The following is a 26,371-nucleotide window of genomic DNA, read 5'->3' as shown; positions in this document are numbered from 1 at the left end:
CATGTGGAGATTCATGCAGCATTCAAAAACCAAAACTGCCACAAGGTCCCACAAATACTCTTACCTACAGATCATGATGAGATATACAGTGCATCAACCAGAAGGCAAAGCTACAGACATACATGTGCATTCAGAGATAACAAAAAGAGGTGTATGCCACAATTATTCCATATATTAATATGCTATAACTGTGAATTATTTTTTAATAAATGATGAAAGATGTGAGGCTCCCATTAGCAGATTGTGAACAAGAGCTCAATCACAAGAGTGATATCAAAATTATAAAATTTAGTGAAATGTTTTTAAAGGCTGGAAAAACTTAAATGCTTATTTTCATTAACATTTATCCAGGCAGTTAGGATGACATTGTCATTAATAGAGCAATTAGACACTTGTTGACATCAGGACCTGGAGGCCAACATTACTTTACTTCCAATGAAATCAAAATCTGAGTAAATAAAGACACAAATGTTGTTTGAACACTGCAAAACATAAACTATTTTGGTAGTGAGTATTGTTTTGTTGCAGGATCTACCTTTAATTAAATCATATTAAATCGAAATTGATGATATGGTCACAATTTTGTTAAGCTCATGACTTTAAGAGGCAAAATCAACACAAAACAGGATCATGAATTCTTTTTAGTCCTGGACTTATATTTAAATGTTTTGTTTCAGCACTGATCACTCGAACGGTTTTTGATAATTTCTCTCTTAATCAATCTACCAACGAACAACAATTCCTTACCATCATCAAGATAACTTATCCTTTGCATATTGAATGGAATCCCTGTCGCAAACTCCATATATTCCTTCAATTCTCGAATTTTCATATCACTACTTATGTTTTTCAATGGAAACTTTTCATCTGTAAATAACCGTACAAAAATATTGAAGGTTGTCTTCTCTTTTTCTGTTTGCCCCCTACTTTTGATACGTGACTTTGGTTTCGACATTTTTATCGTATAGTCTGCACGAATTTGCACTATGTCAGAACAGTTAAATTGGCAAAAATATCGCAATTTTGTACACTAAATGGGAAAAAAATAAATGTCAAAGTGTTTTAGAACTTTTGTCCCGCATTTCAAGCATTATTTTGGCGCACAAGTACTGATTTCATCGTAACAGCAAGTAATCAAATAAAAAATTAATTCGTCTTCCATATTGTTTACATTGTGACCATAGATAAAATTAGGAACGGAGTAAATAAGAATTAATTTTAGCATATTTTTTAATTGTACCAATTTTGTTTTTTACATACTGATAATTATTAATCTATTAATATGTTATATAATTATTAGTTAAATTTAATGAACTTGTTAGAAAAATAATTACTTATAGTTTAAGTTCAATCACAACTTCGGGGTCAAACCTACAGATCATAATTTTATCTCACAGAAATAGCTGAGATTATTCCGAATGGTCTAAATTTTGTGCGGAATACCTCTAAAATTCGTCCATTTCCAGTTTTAGACTTGAGATAGATCCCAAAGAGCGTCTATTATTTTTGTCACAATGCTGGCTTTGTGTCGCAGAATGCTGACAGCTGCGGTATGATATTTGCAGTTTACACGATTATATATGTTGCAATCTCAGAATTACTGTTTTTTCTACCAATGCACAAGAGAGTTGCGCTTGCTTCATGATTTGTCTTGGTCGGGGTGCATCATTTCGTCCTTGACTGACTTAGGGAAAGATGTGCATCATTGATTCAGACTGCTGTACTAGACAGTAGAAGTTTAAATGACGTATTCAGCAAATAACTCATTTTCAGGTAGCTGGTTTGTTTCACTATTTTCCACAAGTATGACACAGGGACATACCAGCGGACAAATACTTGACCCTAGCGTATAGCCAAAATAGGGCAAACCACGGAAATAAGTTCCAATTAAAGTCAATATTAGCAAATTGTTTCAAGTTTATCATCTTTAAATGTACAATAGGGACTTGGAATAAATTGCCTCAATAATTGCAGAAGTTCCTAACTTGGTATCTCAGAAGCAGGAGATTTCCAAAATCACATTCTAATGAACAAGCTACAAGTAAGACCTAATGATTCTTTGGGCTATGCCATTTGGGGTTCATTGTCTCATTGCCAATACGGTAGCCAGATTGGTCTGAGTATGAAGGGATGAAAATGTACACTGACGCTTCTACCTTTTGTATTATTACTCTTCTGCCTGTCCAATTGCTACCTTCCGACCTGTATTTTTGACCACGCACCACCCATTGCTTAATAGTCAAATGTGACTGTCAACACATTTATATAGAACATTCCCGTACAGAGCAAACATGATAATGCAGCAGTTGAATAAGTAATAATAACAGTAGTAATATGTGTCTTTCCTGGTAGAGAAACAGTTCACATCTTAACATCCTGCAGCGAGAAATGAACATTTGTTAAGAAAAGAGTGGTAGAGATCACTGGCAATATAAATGTCCAATTTTTTTTATTAAAGACTGTTTCTGGTCCTAAAAACCATTGACCCTTGCTGACCAGTCATAGTCCAGTTGTCGCCATAATCCTTTCAGAAACTGATTATTACTTGTAATGCATACTTTTGAAAGTACATTGTACAATTAGTTTTTAATGGTATGCATAATAATTAAATTTAGGCAAGGCAGCTGCTAGTATAAATAAGTATTATGACTTGGCCAGGGTTTGAAACTGCATCCTGTTAAATCTGAGATGCTCTAACCACTTAAGCAAGCGGAGTGGTTGTGAAGATAAAAGTTTATAAATTACATTGTGTATTGTGGACTGAGTCCTTTGTAGACACAATCTATAAATATTGATAACATGCCATAATAATCAGTTAAATATTTGAATAGAGTTAGCAATAAAATATATTCATTGTTTTACCCAGTACTAACTAGTGATCATTATTTTATTGTAAAAAAAACAACAAACAAATTTGTGGTCATCAAATAATTCATCAAACATTTTCTTGTCATAATTCAATTTTAATGTTGAGAATATTTGTATGAGTATGTGTTTTGATTCTGCTTCAGTAGTTTGTCTTGTTTTCTTTCATATCAGAGAATACTCTGTAACTACATTGTGCTGAGTGACCGAGCCTTTGTAATTTTAAGTAAATATGCTAGATGAGAGGAGATATTTGATGAAGTTGTTATCTTTGCGATCTGCTGATTGGAATTTATTGTGCAGCCGAGATAGTAATCATTCATTCATTTTTCCATGAAGTGCATTATTCAATCATTAAAAGTACAGTGGTCCTCTTATATGGCCATCCCTTCTGCACCAGGAAATTGGCTTTATAAGATGGGTGGCCCTTTCAGAGTTGGTCTAAATTATTTGTGTGAAGTATATGTAATGCATGTAGCAAGAAAGCTACATGTAACTTTAAAGCATTTAATATCTTCAGTTATAAGTAATCTTAATTATTAAAATGTTCTTCCTGTTTTAAGAACAGACCTATTTCAAGAGAACATTTATTGCAGTAATAGTTAGCTTTTCTTGAACTAAGCATGAAATGCTAGTGGGGTATTGTTGGTATGCACATAGCAAAACCCCCATTCAAAACAAAATGTCATCTAAATCTTGGTACATACATAATTCTCTTTCCATTTACTCCAGTTTCCAATTGCTGCTAAATATTCACCATATCTGTTATGATGATATTTATCTGAATCTTTCCAACATTAAATTGTTGGGAAACACCACCCATGTCATTGAGTCGAATAACTTACTTTTTTTCTAAAACAATAAGTCGCTATTTTCATGATGGCATTTTAAAGTTTTGTAATGATTTATTCCTGTGTTGTTAATTGTACAGTATTTCCATTTAATTATGACTGATCTGGTGGCCTAGTGGTTGAGCATCTGCCATAGATGCGGGAGGTCGTAGATTCAATCTCCAGCCAAGTCATACCAAAGACTTATAAAAATGGTACTAACAGCTGCCTTGCTTGGCGCTCAGCATTAAGAGGTTAGTGTTAGGACTGGTCGGCCTGGAGTCAGGATAATGTGACTGGGAGGGACATCGTGCTACATGTCTGCGGCATTACGCCCCAGTGCCAGACATCACTGTAAACTGCCACACTGCAGACATTGTATCGATATGACTGAAAAATTGTTAAAGGTACGTTAAAAATCCAGATCACATAAACACACCATTTAATTATGCAGACAAAACTTGTGTAGAGTGGACAAAATGCCTTGTTTATACAGGAAGTGATACATGATCTGTCACTTGATATTTTGGTTTGTCTGTACCTTGTTTTGTTCAGCGTTAATCCACAAAATCTATATTTAACCAATACTGACCATGCAGTGATCTTCACAAATACTTCCAGTCATAATCATCAAAGAAAAGAACTCAACAGCTGTGTGAAGCATGAAATTCTATCACAGCATTGTTGAGCCCATTTCCTGTAATTGGCGATGTTTCTATAAAATGATATGATATTTACCGTATTGGTATATATACTTTAACCAACACTTCTTTGAGTAACAAACACCCGACATCGAGAATCAGACATCGGTAGAGATAATTGGATTACTTATTGTATGAATTATATATTGGCCCTGGACACACATTCAAATAAAATGTGGCTGCTTGTGAGGGGAAAATTGTACATTTTTGCACCAATATACTGGCAGCTGGTCATGTTAGAGGGGTGGCCATTCTTGAGAGCTACTTTTGAATACAAACTTGTCGGTGCCATGGGATTCTGGCTGTAAAAAGCAGGTGGTTGCTGATCAGGGGGCAGTTTAAGAGGAGGACCACTGTAGGAAATAACTCTTTGCTACCTCCATATTAAGTTATCCAAAAAGATGAAAAATGTCTTTTGATCTATAAATGAGATAGATGAAGGGAAGTAAATCATACAAATTAAATCCTTATTCCTTTTAGGTGACCACCAGTATCCCAAATGTTTACTGGTTAAAAAATTTATTTGCAACTTCGAGCAGTGCATCCAAAGAACCCATTCCACTGTATAGTCATTTTGACAATCCATGATTTCTTTCAGTGGTATAGCAAGTTAAAATGTTGATACACCTGATGTATTCAGTGTTTTTTTCTTGTTGAATGTATTCAGATTTATACCTGTCAGTATTATCAGTGTGATATCATTTGGTAGCACTTAAATTTCCACTGGTGTAATTGCATTGTGGTTTTAATTTTTAGCTTATGTACTTCTGAGGTCCATGATACTAGTACATTGCAGACAGCATATCCGTACAGGTAGAACCTTTTCTTGCACATGGTAATGATTTGGTATGAACACTCCCCTACAGAATGTTATGCCCCTGGATGCAGAACATACGGGAGGAGGGCAATCCCCTAGTCGACAAGTGGAAGGGTGTGTTTGTGTGTGTGTGACACAGACATGCCTGAACATTACTGTCCAACCATGGAAAAGACAGAATTCAATTTCAAGGCTGCAGTTACACAAGTTGATTCCGTCAGAATTTCTTTCTCTACTGGCAGTCAATACTACATACAAGGTTAAGGCCTCAGTTGAAATTGCTGAAGATGATCAACATACATCCTTCAGAATTTTACTACGATCATCAAAGATGCTTAAATTTAACTTTTCCTAAAGCAGTGTGTTGGCAAACAGATTTGATGCTCAAACCAGGTTTTCAATCTAGAAACTGTCTCACATACATTAGGAGACTGGAGATGGTCTCTTCAGGTAAGGTTATGTTGCATTTTCTACCTTTTCTTCTAAGGTGGTATGATCAGGTAACCTATTTGAAGAAGAAAACAAAACTTTTTGGTGTAAAATGCGAGTCCTTCCTAATACTCACCCAATCATAATACAAATGCACCTCATCATTCTACCTGCAGCTACATCCTGTTCCAGTAGTAGCTTAAATAACCACAGGATTTGGTGCCAATCCCTATATTGAAGGTGAAATTACTCTGACTGCCACATATGTTGCCAGACAAGGTTTAGTTCCCCGTAGCTAAAAATGTTAAGCTGGGAGGGCTGTATTTGCAAGGTGGTAGTACTTCTGAGGTACTGTGGTCGGGTAAGTATTATGAAAGAAACTTCTTGATCCAAAAATTGGTTTCTATTTTAAAAACTGTTAGGGCAATTGATTTAAATCCTGTTTAAATGATTCATTTTGGGGGTGCCCTTGGTGACCAAGTTGGTCTAAAGTGATCGCCTTTAGCGAATACTGTCATCTCACCTCTGTCCATGTGGGTTCATGTCTCGGGCTTGGCCAATATGGGTTTGTGAGAAAGCTTGCCAGTAGCTTCCTGTGGATCTGAGTTTCTTCCAAGGGCTTTTATATCTAAATAGTGGATTTCTGCACATTTTTCCTTATTTTAATGTAATCTGTCTTCACATTGATATATACAGATATACAAAGTGTCAGCAAATTGACAATCCTGTGCACTGTAAACACAATTTACACACAGTAATTACTAAAAAATTAAATTAGAACTGTGTGATAAATCTTAATGCTAGAAAATAAGATAGGTTGGAATGTGGTGCCATTATTGTGATGAGTTTTACAATATTGTGATAGGCATTACTCACAACCACTTGCAGGATCAACTATACCATCAAATATTGCAGTATATAGCATGATTGTAACAAAAATATCAATATCCGTGATTGTCTTTTATGTCTTTGACAAGCTAACTTCTGAGAGTTTGCATGGAGCACATTTCACTGGACAAGAAAGATTTTCAGTCATTTTCAATGGCCAATATAATGATAGAAACAAGCCTGTTCACTCTTGGCAACTTGGTTAAAATTCAGAAATTGAAAAATTCTGTCAACTTACAAATATTTTGGTTAAAAGTTAAAATATTACAAGTATTCATTACTTACCATTACATACTCCCTTGAAAGACAAGTCCGACTGCAAACTGCCTTGACCCAGATCTGCTGTTGTATAATGCGCCAGCTTTGGCAGATCTGAGTCATGCACTTTGTTTTCGAGTAATCAGTAGAACAAACAGCATAGACCCTAATTTGTATGGACATTATGTTTCGGCAGACCAGGATCTTTATTGTTTTGCAGTTTGACTCAACTTATAAGTAAGTATAACTTGCTTCAGACAGTTGGCATTCACATTATGATGTCTGCATGAGAAACTGAGGCTGACCTTACAGTTTACTGCAAGATGTGACAGACTTGAAGTGTGTCATGAAATAAAGGATGAATAAAATTGCAGACATTTATGTAACAGAAGCAAGTAATACGTATAAACTCTTTACTAAAAGTGACATAAAGCATTATAAACTGAGCACAACCTTGCTATCTCAGTTTTTGTGGACTGGTCTGTGGCCAAGCACCTTGCAAACACGAGTTTGTCCCAATTATGATGCAATTTAATTGGGCCAGCCTTGTTATATTTTACAATTTTGTCATTATTTCTTTATTATTATTATTATTATTAATTCATCAGCTTCACTTTTTTTTCATTGGAGCAGTTTTCTCGTAACTTATGATCTAAAATAACCCTTTAAATATTAAAACTTTTGATATCAGCCCTAAAAACCTAATGATCCCCTGACCAAGCAATAAGTAATGGAAGAATCAACTCAAAAGATGGCAGTTGTGATTTAATGCTTGTTTTATTGCAAAACATCTGTAAAGTGCATTAAAGTGGCATTGTTCATAAAGCAGGATATGTTAGATGAGTTTTGCTCAATACTCTTTGTCCTCAAATGACAAAGCACATTGCCTATCAGTACTTCTGTATTGTCCTCAATGTAAATTACATTGCCTGTCAGTAATTCTATATTGTCCTAAGATGACACAAAGTACATGGCCTATCAGTAATTCTGTATTGCCCTCAATGAACATAAATTACATAGGCTGTTAGTACTTCTGTATTGTCCTCAAATTACACAAATTGCATAACCTATTAGTAATTCTGTATTGCCCATACATTTTTCTTTTAATGATTTATCATCTTTTGATTCTCTTTATAGTACTGCTTTATAAGTTCCATAAAGCTAATTTCTGAAAGAGCAAAATGTATACATGTATCAGTCATAATTCAAAGAAGAATTTCATGATTTTTATATTCTTCTTTTTCAGCAGCAGCAAGTCAGACATTTTCATAGAACGACACAAGCCAGTGCAGGGGCATTATTTGTGGTATTTTGCTTACTTATATATTGTGGATTTTTGTTGTTGTCATGCCTGCCTAAAAATCCAAAATGAAAGATACTGAAACATCAGCATAAAGTTGCAATATTTGCCAAACTTTTGAAATGTATACACAGTTAAAATGACTGAAATGATGCTTTTTAATCAAAGCAATTAGAAATCAAGCTTTTCCCAAACCTACCCATAAGGCTTACTGATCATGTGACTGCTATTATAATGTGCATACAGTACCTTGACCAGTTTGTGTTTTTTCATTTGCTGTACCTCTTTTAACAGGATTCAGTATATATAAGATACGTCTTTGTTGAATATGTCTGTCAATTGGGTGAAAATATTGTTAGGATCGTCATGATGTTGTATCCTACTGCTATATGTACATGATTTTTTTTTATAAAATCTATAAACACATGCATCTGGATGTACTGTCTGGACATGTGCATGGTGTGCCTTTGTAGAATCTACAATGACTGACAAACCCTCTGATGACATACAAACTTGAAACAGTTTTTTTAATAGCTTTAGTGATCAGAGACCAGAATAGGATGGTCTGTAGTCCATCGTCCATCTGTCTGTTTTCACAAGTTTCTTTTTGTTACTTTTCCTAAACTACATTGAGGCTTGCCATGAAACTGTACACACATATTCATCCCATGGTCTAGCTGGCCCTAAATGAAATTGGTTCATCCAGTATTGCTGCTACAGTGGCTGTATTGGAAATCTTGCTGTTGCTATTCCTCCTGAATGTATTGTCATATCTGCATGGGGTTTTCACTAAAAGACTTCTTACAATGTTTAGTGGGTCCTAAATGAAAATTATGCTCATCTGATGTCCATTATGCCCACCAAAGCAACCATTTTGAAAATCTCCATTTTACTACTGATCCTGAATGGAAAATCATATCAACATGGGGTTTTCACCAGAAGACTTATTACAATTCTAGTTGGTTGTAAATGAAAATGTTTCCAATCAGACATACAATATGGTCACAACAGCAGCCATCTTGAAAATCTTGTTGTCTCAGCTACTTAATAGGTGATCATATCAAATGGGGTTTTCACTAAAAGATGTCTCATGATGTGAAATGGGTTCTCTATGAAAATGCTGCTGATCTGACATCCAGTATGGCCACCACAGCAGTGATCTTAAAAATGTTATTGTTACAACTATATGGTCTTGAACTGACCACTCTGGTGGCCTCGTGGTTGGAACATCCACCTCAGATGTGGGAGGTCATGGATTCAATCCATGGCAGAGTCATACCAAAGACTTATGAAAATGGTACTTACAGCTGCCTCGCTTGGTGTTCAGCATTAAGATGTTAGTGTTAGGACTGGTCGGCCTGGTGTCAGGATAATGTGACTGAGTGGGACATAATGCTACATGTCTGTGGCATGAAAAATTCTTAAAGCTACGTTAAAAAACCAAATCACATCACAACAATATGGTCTTAAACTAAGTAACAGAAAGAAGCAAAATCAACAAGTTTTGTAAAAGTTAAATAATTTAATTATCTAAGTTTTAAGAGGAACTTAAAGTATTGTGAATTGAATCCACTATAATCCAAAAAAGTTTTATCACAAGTCCAAAATAATAGTGTTCCAAATGAATTCTAGGTCCTTGAACATGTTGATGTATCAATATTCTTGAATGTATTGCCAACAGTCTTGATCTTTCACAGTGGCATTATCAAAAATTCTTTGAACAAATTTACATTAATTCCAGAATAATATATTGTAGTCCTGAGTCAATGAGGTCTTTGTAATACCAGTGAATAATCCAAAACAAATAAGTCCTCTCTAATTAAATCTAAACACAGTATTAAATGTATCTGCAGACTAATTTTAAAACAAGAAGATAATAAGAATGAATTAATTGTCCACTTATTCATCCTTATATACACACATCAGCTCTGCAGAACACTATTTTCCTACTCAATCTTGTTACAATAATTACCACATTACACATTTCACAATGCTTTACATTGAAACAAAACTATCCTGACTAAATCATCCAACTGAAAATTACTTCAAACTTGTCAACAGGTTTATTATTAAGATGGATTTTAAGACTTGTAAACACCTATTTATAGTTCATATGTAACCTAGTCATGCACCAAAAGTAATTGACACAATAAAGATATACATAACATTATTGATACTCCTCCTGAATGAAAAGTCATATCAGTATGGAGTTTCACTTAAAGACTTCTCATGGTGTCAAGTTGGTCTTAAATAAAAAGGGTGCAGATCTGATATCCTGCATGTCCACCATAGTGGCCATCTTTAAATTTTTATCATAGCTCCTCATAGATGGAAAATCCTATCAGCATTGTGGTTTTTCTGATAGACTTCTTATGATGTATAGTTGGTAGCAAATGAAAATGGTGCCAGTCTGATATCAAGTATGATCACCATGGCATCTTGAAAATCTTTTTATTGCTATTTAAGGTATCACGGTACCAATTGTTTTTCCATAGACCTTAATGCTAATGTTTGGAGAAGTAAATATATTTTCTGTCCCACTTTAGCATCCATGTCACACACTTTTCTAGAGAGCAGTGTTAGATTGTCAATTTGACAAGGACAAAACCAGGTACTCCATTACATTTAAGAGAGATAACTCTGCTGAAACTAGATGGGTAAGAGTTATCTAGTCACAACAGACACAGATTCAGACATGTGTACCACATTTTTAAAAAATCATAAAAAATACAAAACATCATCTAGATAGGAATTAACATAATCTCACATGTTGACAGGAGCCACAACTTTTTTTAAGCCTAACAGAAAGTACAGCTGTTATATAATGCACCAATCACAGCTAGTTTTGTTGTTTATTTCGAAATACAATGTTCCCTACACCTTAAGCCCCGCCCACCTGGACTTGGGCAATTGGTACCGTTATACCTATAGCAAACCTTAATTTTTCCAATAATCTGTGAAATAGTTCAGGACTGTATAAGTAACAAATATACTTAGTCTGACTTGTGAGAAACAATTTTATGAGGTACTAAGCTATGTCTGATATGAATGTGTATAGAAATGTCATTGAGCTGTATTGAACTCTTGTTTTCATACTTTTGCTTCACTAGCAAAATCATTTTTTGAAATAAAATGAATTCTTTTAACTATGAGTTGTATCTTATTCATATCAGCACTTATTGAACTTCACATGGGTGATATGAGATAAATCACATTATGTCATATTATGTAATAACTAGGTCAGAGGTCAGTGTACCAAATAGTATGTACCTGTCCTACTTCAGAATGTACAATTCACCTAAAAGAAAGGAATTTATATTTGTTTGGTAGATGCAGAACATAACACCAGAGACAGGTGGACATGACCCAATCTTATTATAAAGTATAAGCTTTGAACAGTTTACACTGTCTGCAGATACATGTGGTCACTAACCTCCAGTCCTTACACAAAGGTCTGCCTACCCATCCTCTTTGTAACACAAATAGAAAGCTTCCCTCCTTTGTAATGTGAATAAAATTGATTCAGTAAGCCAATCAGTCACCAAATATAGTAAATCACAGCTTCTAAGTGGTTATGTTGGATTGGGGGGTGAAATTAGGGGAATAAAATACAGAAAAATGCTAGATATAAACACTAAGTATAGTACGTCAAATTTAGTTCAAAATAGAAGGAAAGTGTATATCCAAAAGGGAGAGGTAGCTGATCTGTTTTTGTGCCAAAAACTCAACATTCATTTGATACAAAATCTGTTATGAGTCTATGCTCTTAACATGAGTAACAGAAAAGAGTGAAAAGCAAGAAGCTTTGTAAAATTCAACACATAATTTAATTCTCTAGAATACAAAGTGAAAACGGAAAAAATTACAGTATTGCAAATTAAATCCCAAAATAATTACAGTTGTAATAATTTAAAGTTCTGAATAAACTTTTAATGGGAATTATGTTTTCATTTCCCTTTGCCAACCTAGATTTCTCACTAAAAATCAATTATATATGGTAGCACCTTTCCTATGGATATCCCTGTCTCAGTCAAGCCTGGGGTGGGGTTTGTGATCAAGATAGACTCTTGAGCCCAGTGCATGCTCTCTGCTTTTATTTTAATGCCCCCCAAAGCAAAAAGAAATGGTAGGAAATGTCTTTTCCTCACTCTTAAGGGCTCAGTATAGACATTTCGGCTGCCACCATCTCCCGTTGGATTGTCACAACAATCAAAAGAACATATCAATCCCTCACCTCAGGATTGCAGTTTTAAAGTATCCTTTTGCATATCAGACATAAATCATGGGTAGATTTCCAAACCGACTAGCATTTGAAAATTTGATTTTATGCTCTTGTGCTGTTTTGAAACCTGACTAAAATGAACTTAGATCTAAACTGTATACTAAGTTTCTAACATTTCATATTCTTTATGACAAACATGACATTTCATAGTCTATATTACAAATAACATTTGATATTCTATATGACAAATTACCATTCACAGCATTATTCCAGTTTCTATAGGTTCATTATACACAGATTTTGTTGTATTTTCAGATGTGAATCTTTCAGGATTTGTTTCAAATTTTTCTTGAATTATTTCTCAAGGAACAAAAAGATATTGTTTAGTTTATATAAAACATGAAGTCATTTAAGAAATTCTGTGGAAACATAAACATTGTATAAATGAAGAAGCAGCTTATAAAATGCTACATGAATTTGTATTTGTTCTTGGTAACTAACACTCTAAATTTCTTTGCAGCACAGAGATTCACCAGATAACAATCCAGATACACCATTTGAATTTTCCCCAGAAAATATGAAGGTAATTTGTTGTGATAAAAAGGTTCCAGAATGAAACATAGGCCATGGTTACTGTATCATGTAATGGATCAAATAGACAAAGTTCCAATACCCTTGGCATTACTTGCAAGGATGCTCTCATCTCAACTTTTTTATATATTGCATTCAGCAAGATTACAAGAAGCCTGTTCTGAGAATATACACTTTTGATTTCTTTAAACACTACATATCAATTTTAAGAGAAAGTATTTTTTTAAAAATTAAAGGGACTTTCACTTAAAGAATTTGAGAGACCTGCAAACTTTAATCGGGTCTTTAAGTTAAAAAAATGCCACACAGGAAAACATTGTTTTTTCATTAAGCTGTTACAAATAAAATGGCAGTTGATATGTTTATTGCTTATTCGAAAGCTCTAACTGTCTGGTCTGCAAAAGCCACCAACACTTGATGTTAGAATTCTTGATGTCAGACCATTTTTGGTTTTAAATTACCCTTTCAAGACATGGTTTAATAATGTTGAGGGCTTTGCTGGTGTAGTTTAGACACAAAATTTGGTAGAAACACCTGATTTGTTTTTAAACAAAAACATTTTCATTGGTTTTTTTTTCATTCCAGAGGGCTGAACTCATCATGAAAAATTACCCTGAAGGGCACCAGTCAGCTGCTGTTATCCCTCTTCTTGATCTGGCCCAGCGACAGCATGGTAAATTCAGTAGATGTACAACTTTAAGATTCAAAGATATAATGCAGTTTGCTCATATTAACAAGTCATTTCCTGAAAAGGTTTATTTCTACACACATTTGGTGAGGCCTACTTCCTTCTCATTCCCACAAATTACAGTCCTTCATGTAGATTTTCATATTCCATGCCAAAACATTTCCTCAATCCTTGCTAAAGATTAATACATTGTTCTGTACAAATGCAAATACAGTACACTTAGTGCCTTCTTTGTAACTAAAATGGAAAAGGAATATTATTTCAGAATCAAAGATGCATGCATGTATTGCCTATAGCATTGGGTTAGTGAAACCTTGTTGAAGGCATCTAGAAGCTATATTGTTTTTGTATACCTACAATAAGGTGGAATACATCTGTCCATTCAGCTGTTAGCAAGTTGCTTTTTGCACAAAAACTCTAAGTTGTCCACAGTCTACAGGTACAAAACTTTCTAGATGGCTTGCACTTTGGGTAAGAAACAAGCCTATCAGTTTTGAGGTTAAAATGATAATGGTCATGTTGAGTGAAAGAAGAAAATTATTCTGCACCAATCATTGACCCATTTTTCTTTATTCAGGAACACCTCCATGTCCCTGACATTGAATTATGTGAATAAAGTCCTCCAAAAAACCATAAAGTGAGCAATAATTTGGTACAAAGATATATTTTTAAAAATTCTCCCATTTTTCATCTCGGTTTCCTTACCAAAAAGGACATACCCAATCTTGTTACATCACAGCTTGACACTTATTGAGACATGTAGTTTACAGGGGACATTCTGCTTCAAGATGTACCATAGTGAATGTCACTTACTGTGGCAGGAAATGCTCTGGAAAGTGTGTTATTCTTTCCAACAACTCAGCTGTCATCATTTGTTTCTGAAGGCAGGGTAGCCAAATGCATGGTTGTGCCATCATTCCAATCTTTTCTGACACTATTCATCAAGATGAAAAAGGAATGACATTGGCCAGAACCAAGATCAGTCTGATTTTTTTCATGCCAATTTGACTTGTCTTGACCAAAGGTCTTAGCCCCTTGTCTAAAATGAAGTCTGTCTTGGTTTTCAACGTGGTAGCAATACATTCTTCAAACTACTGTTGAAATGCTCTTGTACAAGACCTGCCATCATGTCACTCTGGTCTCAGAATCGGTGAAATGCATGCCTTATCAGATGACCCGAACTACGTGCAGTTCTCCAATAATGTTTTGGTTTCTCTCATAATGGCTCCAGGTATTGTTTCCAAAAGTAGGTTCCCATTCATGGTCTTGCATTTTGAAACCATTGTTGTTAAAGGACCCTTTTCCCCCAAGGCATCTTCAGGACCTGATCTGGGTATTTTTAAATTATGCCTGCAATTTACCAAGTTAATTCAAAGCATGAGATTTTGATTGTTTTTACCACTCAGATTAGGAAACGATATTTCCATTAACTCCTTGAATTCATTGTGTTATATGCTCTTTTTACCAATAATAAACCCCAAGACTATGAATACCTTACACATATCTGTTCAAAATGTCACATCAGTTGCTACTAGAGATTGCTAACTTCCTGACATTATTCATACAATACAATAGAGTTGTATGATATTTTCCAGCTTCTGTCAGGGAGACCTTTCATCAGTTTATCCTGATATGACTATATCAACAGCATAACAGGCATTATTCCTAGGTAACTCAGATTCATAAAGATGTGGATTAATCTACTGTATATACTCACGTATAAGCCCGTTCGCATATAAGCCAACCCTCCCCCCAACTGAATTGGTAAAACTGTTATAAAGTGCATGACCCGCGTATAAACCAACCCACAATTTCTAGACAACCGGTACATCACAAGATGCACAAAGTGAGTTCTGAATACATTTATTTAGGCAAATCACATTATTAAATAAAATGAAAGTAAGAAAGCTAATTTATATGTTGAAATAAAAACAATTCTAAAGTGTTAAGTCTTAATGGAAATTTAATTAATCCTCATTCTAAAATCATGAATTATAAAAGTTCAATCACTTTTAGAATCCTTCAAAATCTGGCTCTGTATCAGGCTCGCCAAACAGTTCACAAAACTCGGCTTCTGTTACGGGCAAGCTTTCATCATATACGTCGTCATTGTCATCATGGTCATCTGATAGTGTGTCGTTCTCCTTCACGCTCTCCTTGTCATTATCGGATTGAAATATAGCATCATCCTCCGTTTCATCCATGGCATTGCTGATACAGCACTTCCTGAATGATTTTGCAATCAATTCCGATGGAATTGAGTCTCACGCTTCTTTTACCCACTTGGCGACCAAATCGATGTCCAGCCTCGTTAAATTCCTGCCTTTTGTTATTTCCACAGCCCCTGAACAAACCCATTCCGCCCACATCTTTCGTAACTTGTTCTTAAAAGGTTTGTTAAGGCAGACATCAAGAGGTTGTAACACTGACGTTAAACCTTATACGCGAGTATATATGGTACTCTACTGGGTTTTTAGGAGCAAAATGTTTTCTTAAGACTGTCGCTTCATCAGTCTGTTTTTTTCCTTTGCCAATATCTCACATGAGACTTGGACCTGTTTCTTGTACAGTAGGAAACTGGAACCATATCTGAATAAAGGGATGCAACTCCCTGTGTTAATCACTCATTCTTCTAATGTATTATGATCAAGTAATATATTTAAGATGAAAATAAGATATTTAAGTCAGTCATGCTTTATCGATAATACTTGACCAGTCATAATACAGGCACTCCTTTCCAAGTCATTAGGGTGGCGCTCTGCAGTTTGATATTTTCCCAAGTGTTAGATTTTTAAAGAAAACTTTTTCCCTGGTTTTCCTCACTAGTTATACTGGCTATTTAAAAAAGACCCTGATAGTTTAGGTATCGTTAAAAGAACTTTTAATTCCCTTTATTTTGGTGTATGATTGATGGGTGTAATATGGTTTGTAGAGTATACAGCTTGGCCTTACTTCAGATGAGTACTTATCAAAAAATTGCTAGCTCCACTTGGTTGTTTTTACTTCCTGGACTTAAGAAGTAAATTGTTAAAATAAAGAGCCAATCTTTTTTTATTAACATTTTATATATTTTGGTAATTAATTCATTGCACTTTCAGAAGCTGATATTGTCTAGTGTGGTAAAATTTTCCATAAAAGTAGCATAGACGTATTCCAACATTCTCTCCATTGTGCATGTTGTACATGTAAACAACTTCACTTTACAACTGTAACTCTTTCATCAGTTCTTAATATTTGTTGTTGTTGTAGGGTTTAACGTCATTTTTCAGCACAGGATAGGCTATACATGGCGGCCAGTATTAATGGTGGAGGAAGAACCCGGGAAATCCCCAGAAAGAACCACCGACCCTCGAGAAGCTACTGGCAAGCTTTCTCACATACCCACATTGGCCGAATCTAAGACTTGAACCCATGCAGACAGAGGTGAGACGGCAGTGTTTAGACCACTCGACCACTATTTGTAGAGCGCCCCCGATCAAGTTTACATACCTGTAAGAACCTGCAGTTTTGCTTCAGTGCTAATTAATGACATGATTTGGCACTAATCCCTCAATCCAAGGAGAGGCTACTCTCATCAAACTTCATCTTGGTAGCAGATGCTGTTTTAGCACTTTCAGTGTTAAAACAAGCCAAAAGATGTTTTTAACTGCTTTTTCTGCATTGTAGCAGAAGGACTCTTTAAAACATTATGATCAGGTAAGTATCATTGGAGAAACATTTTTTACTTTAAATATTGTTGTTTTTTGTGGTAATTACGTTTTGATTATAAACATATCTATGTATTATTCTTTTAGGTTGGGTGCCCATCTCTGCAATGCACAAAGTAGCAGACATATTGAAAATGCCTTACATGAGAGTGTATGAAGTAGCAACATTCTACACAATGTTTAATAGGTAAGATGAAATCACAGACAATGGCATAGATATCTGTATGTAATATACACATGTGTTTAAGTTCCAAAGAGTTGTCCATCAGTAATCCTATACTGTAAGACGCCTCCCCTGATATTTGTGTATTTTAGATTGCCTTTTCACTGCCTAAATAACGTTGCTGTAATGTGTAGTGTGTTGTGTGATTTGACTAGCATCAGACTGAGAATTCAAATTTTCAGGAATATCACACACAGAAATGGATGTGTTTTCAAGTTCCATTAACAAACATATCAGTTGTCTATAATGTGATTGAAGCTGGGAATGCAGAAATCGGTTTAAATGATAAGTGTCGTGAACAAAACAAAGCTATCTAAACACTTAATTCAGTATTAAATATTTTTATTCATTTCATTAAAGAAACATAGTTCAACATAACCTGATCTTGGCATTCCCAGCTTCTGTTGCATTCCAGCCAGCTAAAATGTAAGTTAACAGAACTTTAAAACATGTCCATTTGCTTGTGTGATTGAATTTATTAGAAAAAAAGGACATCGTAGTAAGTAAAGTCGATTTAAAGCAGTATGACTTTAATTCTTAGAAAAGCATTGATATGGGCTTCCAAGTCTGTGAGATATTCCTGAAAATTTGAGCTCTCATTCCAATGTTAGTTGCCTCGGAACATGCCACACACATTATTTAAGTAGTAGCACAGGGACCAAAAAAGCATAAATATTGTAGGCATCTTACATTGTAGGGCTAGTCCATCAGTTGTGAGTACTTTGGTCCAGTCTTATTAGTGCTTAAGCTAAACTACTGAGTAGTAATAGTCAGTGACACTAAGTAAGTTACTTTCATTTCGTAGTGATCAATGAATAAATTGATCAGTTAATATATATTTTATGAAATAATTATGGAAAGCACTAGAAGTTCAGGTTTATGAAAGACTTAGTCACCGTGAATCATTTATATAAATAGTTAATTCATTTTCGTGCAATGACCTATTGTCTCTTGTCCGATGTCTACCCATTCATTAGTACAAGTTTGTTATATCTGTTTCACCTATACTAATTAGAGGATTGCCATGAAACTTTTCAACACATTCATCCCAAGATCTGGTTGGTTCCAAATGAAAAGGGAGCACTGAGACATTCAGAATATCCACCACAATGGCCTTCTTGAAAATCTCTTGTTCCTGAATGGATGGTCACATCAGCTTGGGGTATTTATTACAATACTTCTTACGATGTAGTTGGTTCTAAATGAAAACAGTGCCAATCTAACATGCAGTATGTCTGCTGATGATATTGAGTACAGTCACAATGTTATTGAGTGGAGTCTCAATATTGAGTGCAGCGTAAGTCACAAAAAATGCAAGACAAGCTAACATGAATGTCTTGTCCTCCTTTTTTCTTTTCTTTGAAAGCACTGAAAAAAATTTGGAGATCAGGTTGAAGAATTATGCATGTATTTACATTGGCATTCAGTACATGTTTTCTTTTTCTTTCTTCCAGAAAACCTGTAGGCAAATATTTTGTACAGATCTGTACAACTACACCATGTGTGCTTGGTGGGGCTGGAAGTGACATTATTTTAAATGCGATAAAGGAAAATCTAGGTATATCATTTTTTTTTTTTCTTTTGAGTCTACATTAACATTGATCAGTTTGGCTTACACATGTTAAGTTTTTTAAAATTAAGCTCAGTATCAAAGTTTTTCTTTTTCTTTGAATAAAAGCCAAGCTTAATCAAAGGGGATTCTCTTGTTTCCTTATTTGTTTTTTATTTTGAATTTGAAATAATGAAATGAATACATTTTCCTATTGTTGAAATATGAAGGCGGTCAAATAAGAACAAAACCAAAATATGCTTTCATATGATGTCAAGTTTTACCTATTGATTGAGTCAAGATATTTTAATTTTTATCTAATTCCATTTTCATGGTAATTTTTAAAAGATTATATGTATTGTTATTGATTTTTGAATTACAGATTTTGCTATTTAATATTGGCTGAAACATTTAGGAAAAGGCTATAAACCCTTAGACTCTAACTCTTCTCTTTTTTTCCCTTGAAGCATGTAGACATGGAAAATGCTTTAAGATATATAAAAATTCTGTTCCGATTTGCATACATTTGTTGCAGTCTCGTTTATTTTTTTTGTTGGAATGTACTGAAATTTTGCCCAACTTGGATGTAAAATTACCTATTTACTCAAAAGTCCAAATGCCAACTGCACAGACCCAGATTTGCCATTGCATAATGTGCTACCTGATCTGGGTCTATACAGTATATTATAAGTAATCAGAAGAACAAATAGTATCAATCCTGATCTACCAGTGCATTATGCAACAGCATATCAGGGTTTATGTTATTTGCAGTTTTATTTGGCATATAAGCAGGCAAGTATATACAGCGACAAGCTATAACAAGTGGAGTTTGTATTTATAATATATTGAATACAACATGAATCTGAGTCATGTTAGCTAGAATGAAACACAGACTGAGACAGTTGAAAACAATATAATGATTTAAAAGACAATCACAGTATGATTGGTTAGCAGTCCAGTAAGATCACTGATAAGTGAAATCAGATTGAAATAGGTCAGTCCCCTTTTGATATTGTTAGTGCTTAGCTTAATCTAGTACCATGATCCCTCTCTTTAAAGCCCCTAAGTTTACTGCTGACCCACCACACCCCACACCCCCAGGTATGGACATGGATCCTATCAAATTTTAAAGGTTATTTTTTTTTTTATTGTACTCAGCTGTTCAGAACTAAGTATAATGTGGTCTCACATCATCAAATTCCTTATTTTTGTGGGGGGTTTTTGTGCACTGTTATTAAGACAGCTCTCAGTACAAAATTGCCTTTTGTAGAATGATTACATTTATGGTTCTGTGCAAAGCATTATCATGAGTTAGTCCCACAGATACTGACCCAGATGTTTGTGTGATGGGCTGACATAGCCAGCACAAGCATGCTGTGTAGCATGTGGTGAGTCAGTTGACCTTACGACACATCAATCTTCAAGACTGTCTCACATACATGTCCACATTAACACTGCTTTACAGTTTTGGAATATAATGCTGCATTGGACTATACTTTAACTAAACAGATCTCATCTGTAGTACTGATAGTGGCTAAACAGTACTCTACACCACTTTTGCTGGCGGTAAGACATCACCTCTTAACAGCATAAATATCAGTCAGCTTATTACATTTTGGGACTATATAAAGAGCAAGCACTATTCAGCTTCCTATGATTATAAATCAACAGTTTCTTCCTGTTTCAACAATTACACCTTTTCGTTATTACAAAAGGCATTTCATTTTATATTGCAGGTATTGATGTAGGAGAGACTACTAAAGATGGGATGTTTTCTTTAGCAGAGGTTGAGTGTCTTGGTGCATGTGTGAATGCCCCTATGGTACAAATTAATGACAATTATTATGTAAGTACAGGTTTGAGTGTAAATTATAAGTTGAATCCAACTACAAACAACATCAGGGTCTATGTTGTTTTACTGATTTACTTGTACAATACAGGTTAACAAGAAATATTATGCAGGTATAAATGTAAAACAAGTCGAATTCAACTGCAACCAACATAGCCCCTCATCTACCGTCACATTTATATGATAGCAGATCAGGGTCTCTGTTTTTTGGGGTATTTTTTTTTACTGATTACTTCTACAGTGGTACAAGTTAATAACATTTATAAGTATGTAGTGTGCCTTAGCTTCCAAACTGTTTCCTAAAAACTTGTGTATATTTATTTTGTGTGCCTGACCTTTGTCCATGATGGGGATAGAGTTTGGTGCATACTTGCTCTTTGTTCTGTTTGTATGCTATAAATAGGTTGTTTACTTGGGTCTGAGTTTAAGACCTGCCCTTGATTATGACCATGAAAGATTATATAAATGAATTTGTTTACTGTTTGGGGTAATTTTCTATTAAGATCACTGAGTATTTTCAGAAAAGGTGAATGTGACACAAGTCAGGTGGGGATGCAAATAAAGGCTGATATCAACAAGATTATTAATTCCCATCTTAACATTATTCTTTGTGGAATCAGTTTAAGTTGCGTTCAGTTATACTTTGAGAGGAATTATTTATTTGCTTTATTTCATTGGAATTACAAAGTGCTCATTTACATTTTGGTCTTAAACACTATCTTGGGATTATTGAGAATTCATTTACGGACATTCTGCATTATATCATTGTGATACATCAAGACTATTTGTAAATCAAACTTTTCAAGGGTTTTGGTATATCAGCACATTCATGACTATTGGAATTATTTCATAACACTATATTATAGACGTGCAATAGAATTGTTGAAATTATTTAGGATTTAATTCACAATACTGTATGTTCCTCTGAAATTTTCATTATATAAATTAGAGAATTTTATGAAACTTGTTGTTTTTGCTTTTTCTGTTACTTAGTTTAAGGCCATAGTGTCAGAACACTTGTCATTTTATGGTTTTTAATAATTATGTTGAAGTATGCAAGTGCTTCCTGAACAGCGAGGTATGTATGAAATGTGGTTGTTTTTACAGAATCATTACGTGTGATTTCTAGGTAAAGAGTTCCTAACTTGTTTTAATTAATTCATTTGATGCAAGTTGATGATTGCTTTTATAAACTTTTAAATGAATGGAGGGAGATAGAGTCTTCATTTAAAATTGCTTTATAAGATGTGGTATGTAAAGAACCATGTAGAAAATCATGCAGGTATTGAATACAGTACCCAGGTCAAAAGTAAATTTTAGACAATACTCTGTAGTATCATGATGTGCAATTCTGTCAGGTAAATGAGTCACATGAATTAGAAGACTGTGTTTACAATTATAATAACTGGACTTCAAGATAATTTCCTTATATTAATAGTTTTAATCCTGCAATACAAATGACTTTTCTTCAGGAGGATTTAACGGTGGATGATATGCACAGGATTCTTAATGACCTTAAAGCTGGAAAGAATCCTACTCCAGGGCCACAGTAAGTAATTAGAGATCTTGCTAAACTCCTCTACATTCAGGACCCTCAAAAACTGATCTAGCTCCCTGCTCTTGTCTTGCTTGCCTTATTAGATGACAGGATAACACAATACATTGCCGATGTCCACAGTTGCATTATTTGCATCAGCTTGGCAACATTAATTCCAGTTTTTCACATTTAGTGTAGATATTATCATGTACCAATGGAGTGTATACAGATGTTATCTGTTGTAAAGAAGGTGCCCTCAAAAGAGAATTTATTGTGCTTAAAATGTTGAGATAGGCATCTAGTGCTTTGCACTGACAGGCAACCAGCACCCTGCACTAAAAAGCAGTCAGTAAAAAGATTAGTTTGAGTAATAATGATAAATAAACCTTCTGTAAGGAGGGAACAAAAATTGAGCACTTATTCTATGACTGTTAAAGTTACTGAACATTTTTGGAAATTATTTGTGGAATGCATCAAAATTTATAACCCAGAGTTTAAAATTACACAAAAAGATGTCTTTATAGGAAATAAAATCTTTGATCTTGTCAACTTTCTGATCTTGCTTGCAAAATGTTATATACAGATGCAGTTGTGCATAAATCCCAAATCTCACCTGTTATAAAAATTGTGTTTTATCATACAAAAATTTTTTTGAAAATATGTCGCCAAAGTTTAAGAAAAATTGGATCCTTTTGTCAACTTTTGGTTTCGTTTCATAGTTTTTCTTTACTTTTGCATCAAAGAAACAAACACACAATGTAAAAATCCTAGGGCTTTGTAAATGAGTGGTTCTTTTTGTACAATATTTGAAAATGTACATGTCTTTGTGTGAATGTGTGTCGAAGTAAAGAAACATAACTAAAGCTCAGGACAGAAAATAATCTTAATGTCCCATACACCTGGTCAGGTGGTGATATATATGGAAACATGCAAAATCCTGAAAACCTGTTCAATTAAATTTTAAAAAAATAAAGACTGAGGGTCCAGAACCTACCCAGAACTCTGAATAATCATTTTGCCTTTCCAAACTTCACAAAGCATTCATTAAAATGTATGAACATTATAAAGTTATATATATATGTAGATACATAAGTATCATACATTCAAAAGTATGATACCTGGGAGGTTGTTTACATTTTTACATGCATCCGGGGTAGGAAACATATTTTTATGCATTCCTGATAGAGAGACACATTTGTATTGCCAGATGCTTTGATGTAAAATTTGAAGTCAGCCAGGTGAAATGCCTACAGTGAAAGAGGCTTTCATTATGGTGACAAAAACAGAAGCAACTTTACAGAATTGTTTGTTAATGAAGATAAATTTGTTTTAGATGGTCTTCATGCAATGTTTATGGTGTTGGAAAATTGGTGAATGGCCCGACATGTGTTAAAACCCATCATATGACAGTATTGACTAAATATGTCATTTCTAACACACTGAAAGTTTTTTTTTTTCAGTATATAAATAACACTATTTAAAATTCTGAAAAGTTGTCACAACTCTTGCTGTCATTTGTCATGTTAAAAGATCATAAAAAGAACATGCTGTTGAAGAGAAACTAATATCTTTTGACATCTCAAAAGCAATATGGTCCATAGACATCAACCGTAGCATAAGAGACAGTGTCAGAAAATGGGAGAGACTAATATTTAATACTACTTATTGCTGGGTGTGGCAAGTGCATGAAACTTTCTTTTATACTGGAAAATTATAATATCCTTTGTCCTACCAAAAAATTACTATAATATGGATTTCAATATTAATGGAAATTTTATCATAAAAAGTCGCTAAACGTTAATAATTGATGACTGACTTTTAATATAAATCAGGTTGATATGCGATAATCACAAGTTGATGCATCAGTAAGGATGGAGTTACCTCTCTATCTGTATTAAAACAAATGTACTGAAGCTTCTTTGCTAAATTTCCATTCTAAAACAGTTGAAACCAACCCATCAGTATGTTTGCCACAGTTAATATAATTTCTTGAGATGGTGAAATATGACCAATAGGAAGTTTATGGCTGACTTAGATAACGTCACTTGAGATGTAGGAACACTGAATGGCAGTGAAACATAAAGCTCAGAGTTTTTAAAATTGGAAACATTTTTAACTAGAAAATGTTATTAGTGATACAAAATTTTGGCAAATATCTCCTTTTTTCATAATAAGTCTTATATTTCTGTCACCCATACTGTACTGAATGACAAGTTACATGATCATTTTTGATAAACATGAAAGACCATTACACTTCATTGACAATACATGTAAATGACAGATTACAATTGTTTGTTGTTGATACTGATAAATAATGTTAGTTCTTATCTGGATTGGAGAAAAGACAGGAGTATTACTGTTTTTGTTAGAACTTGCTAGTTATGCTTGAATGTATTACTACAAATTTTTATGAACAGTCTGCAGATTATACAAAAGCAAAAGATTGGAACTGTCATTGGTGTGTGATTTTAAAAAGAAATTAGGCTGACATACATCCTATGTTACTGTTATGTCTGCACCTTTCATATATTGTAATCTGCTGGAGATAATTATGATCACTCTCGTAAGATCCTCTGTGTGAGATGTGTATGTGTGTGTGTGTCTATATATATATATATATATATATATATATATATATATATATATATATATATATATATATATATATATATATCATTGTGAATTGATTTTCATGGATACATTTTTGTGGTTTTGTTTTAAATGTTTGTTGTTTTTATTTTGGAACTTAATTTGTGAATTATGATAAGGATCCCACATAATAATTCTTATGAGGTATTTACATTCAGGGTTATTAGCAATCATTAAATCCTAAAAACATTGGTACCCTATAAATTGAAAATTTACTGTATGTTTTTCTTTTTTTAAAAATGATTTTGCAAGGACCAGTACAATAATAAGGATGTAACATTGCTTCTTATCCCTAGAAATAAGTATAACCCCAACAGTAATAAAATAATTTTTACGATAACTTTTTCTGTATAAAATATATAAGTGATTTCATGTCTCATTTGACTTATTTTCTATTTTTTCAGGAGTGGCCAAAACTGGAGATATTCTAGTGAGCCAAAGAATGGACTAACCTCCCTAACAGAACCACCAACTGGACCTGGCTTTGGCGTCAGAAGTGATTTATAATGAGATTTATAGCTGCATGTTGCGACTTAAATTCATTTTATGTACTGTTGATGCAAAGACTAACATTAATGAATCCGCATTTTTCTTTTAAACATGCAATTAGGTGTTTTGACCATACCAACTGAATAGATAAGATAGACCACATAATATGACAATATTTATTTATCAGAAGGGAGATATGTGTGGTTTTTATTAAAGTTTGTCAGAAATCTTTTCTTATTGTCATTATTGCCCAGTATATCAATTCAATATCTTCTAGGTAAAAACATTAGATATAATACGGTTACCGATTCTTTTTGACTGTAGCATTTGCATCTGCTGCACCAGAGCAAAGAAACTACTTTCCGATTGTAACAAGACACTTGTACAGTATAGTCAGTTTTAGAAACTGGCATAAGAATGACTGCATCTTGAGCCCTATCCTATTGTTGGGACAGCTTGTGTAGTGATCCTCTTCACTGCAGTTGAAATTTTATTTTTAAGCAGACCCTGGACTGTTTTCTATGTAATGGTCATTTAGCATCATTGGCTATTAAAAGTACATGCAACTCGTCATTTTTTTGACACAGACAAAAAAAATCCTCTTTAAAATGCCTTATTACTCAACTTTTGTTTGACGAGAGTCTAGACAAAGGTACCTCTTGACATGCCCAATCCAAATGTGTAGTAGTAAATTAACTATAGGTGTATCTTTCCAGTTAGCTTAAATATTTTTTTGAACAGCACTTTACAACTTTGATCATTGTTTTAACAAATTTAAG

General features: G+C 34.1%; 2 protein-coding genes across 8 annotated transcripts in view; one reads left to right on the top strand and one right to left on the bottom strand.

Moving 5' to 3' along the window:
* The window catches only part of LOC149780878 (uncharacterized), a 52,875-nt gene extending 51,716 nt beyond the window's left edge, over positions 1-1,159 (bottom strand). For all 6 annotated transcript variants that reach the window (XM_089937979.1, XM_089937978.1, XM_089937976.1 and 3 more), the window contains exon 1: positions 748-1,159. In XM_089937979.1, the coding sequence (XP_089794105.1) occupies positions 748-955 (208 nt within the window). In that variant the 5' untranslated portion in view covers positions 956-1,159. The remainder of the gene's footprint in view (positions 1-747) is intronic.
* Positions 1,160-1,393: 234 nt separating this feature from the next.
* Positions 1,394-25,819, top strand: LOC149780877 (NADH dehydrogenase [ubiquinone] flavoprotein 2, mitochondrial-like). Of its 2 annotated transcripts, none has more exons than XM_089937974.1 (9): positions 1,394-1,550; positions 8,035-8,094; positions 12,831-12,893; positions 13,487-13,574; positions 17,384-17,483; positions 18,974-19,077; positions 20,805-20,914; positions 22,390-22,466; positions 25,508-25,819. In XM_089937974.1, exons 1-9 carry the CDS (start codon positions 1,515-1,517, stop codon positions 25,608-25,610), a joined length of 741 nt encoding a protein of 246 aa, XP_089794100.1. In that variant the 5' UTR covers positions 1,394-1,514; the 3' UTR covers positions 25,611-25,819. The 2 variants fall into 2 exon arrangements, with proteins under 2 accessions (XP_089794100.1, XP_089794101.1); XM_089937975.1 differs by having other exon boundaries at positions 1,430-1,550; positions 8,038-8,094.
* Positions 25,820-26,371: the final 552 nt, after the last annotated feature.

This window comes from Sinohyriopsis cumingii, chromosome 16 (genome assembly GCF_028554795.1).
Source record: "Sinohyriopsis cumingii isolate HCF-2022 chromosome 16, ASM2855479v2, whole genome shotgun sequence".
In the NCBI taxonomy this organism is placed as follows: domain Eukaryota; kingdom Metazoa; phylum Mollusca; class Bivalvia; order Unionida; family Unionidae; genus Sinohyriopsis; species Sinohyriopsis cumingii.
This window is presented reverse-complemented; position numbering and strand designations above follow the sequence as displayed.

Excerpts from the sequence above, each read along its gene's own strand:
- LOC149780877 (XM_089937974.1), top strand. The coding sequence starts at position 1,515 with ATGCTGGCTTTGTGTCGCAGAATGCTGACAGCTGCG. Across the intron at positions 20,915-22,389 it reads AAATTAATGACAATTATTAT|GAGGATTTAACGGTGGATGA; the intron begins GTAAGTACAGGT and ends ACTTTTCTTCAG. Across the intron at positions 22,467-25,507 it reads AATCCTACTCCAGGGCCACA|GAGTGGCCAAAACTGGAGAT; the intron begins GTAAGTAATTAG and ends CTATTTTTTCAG.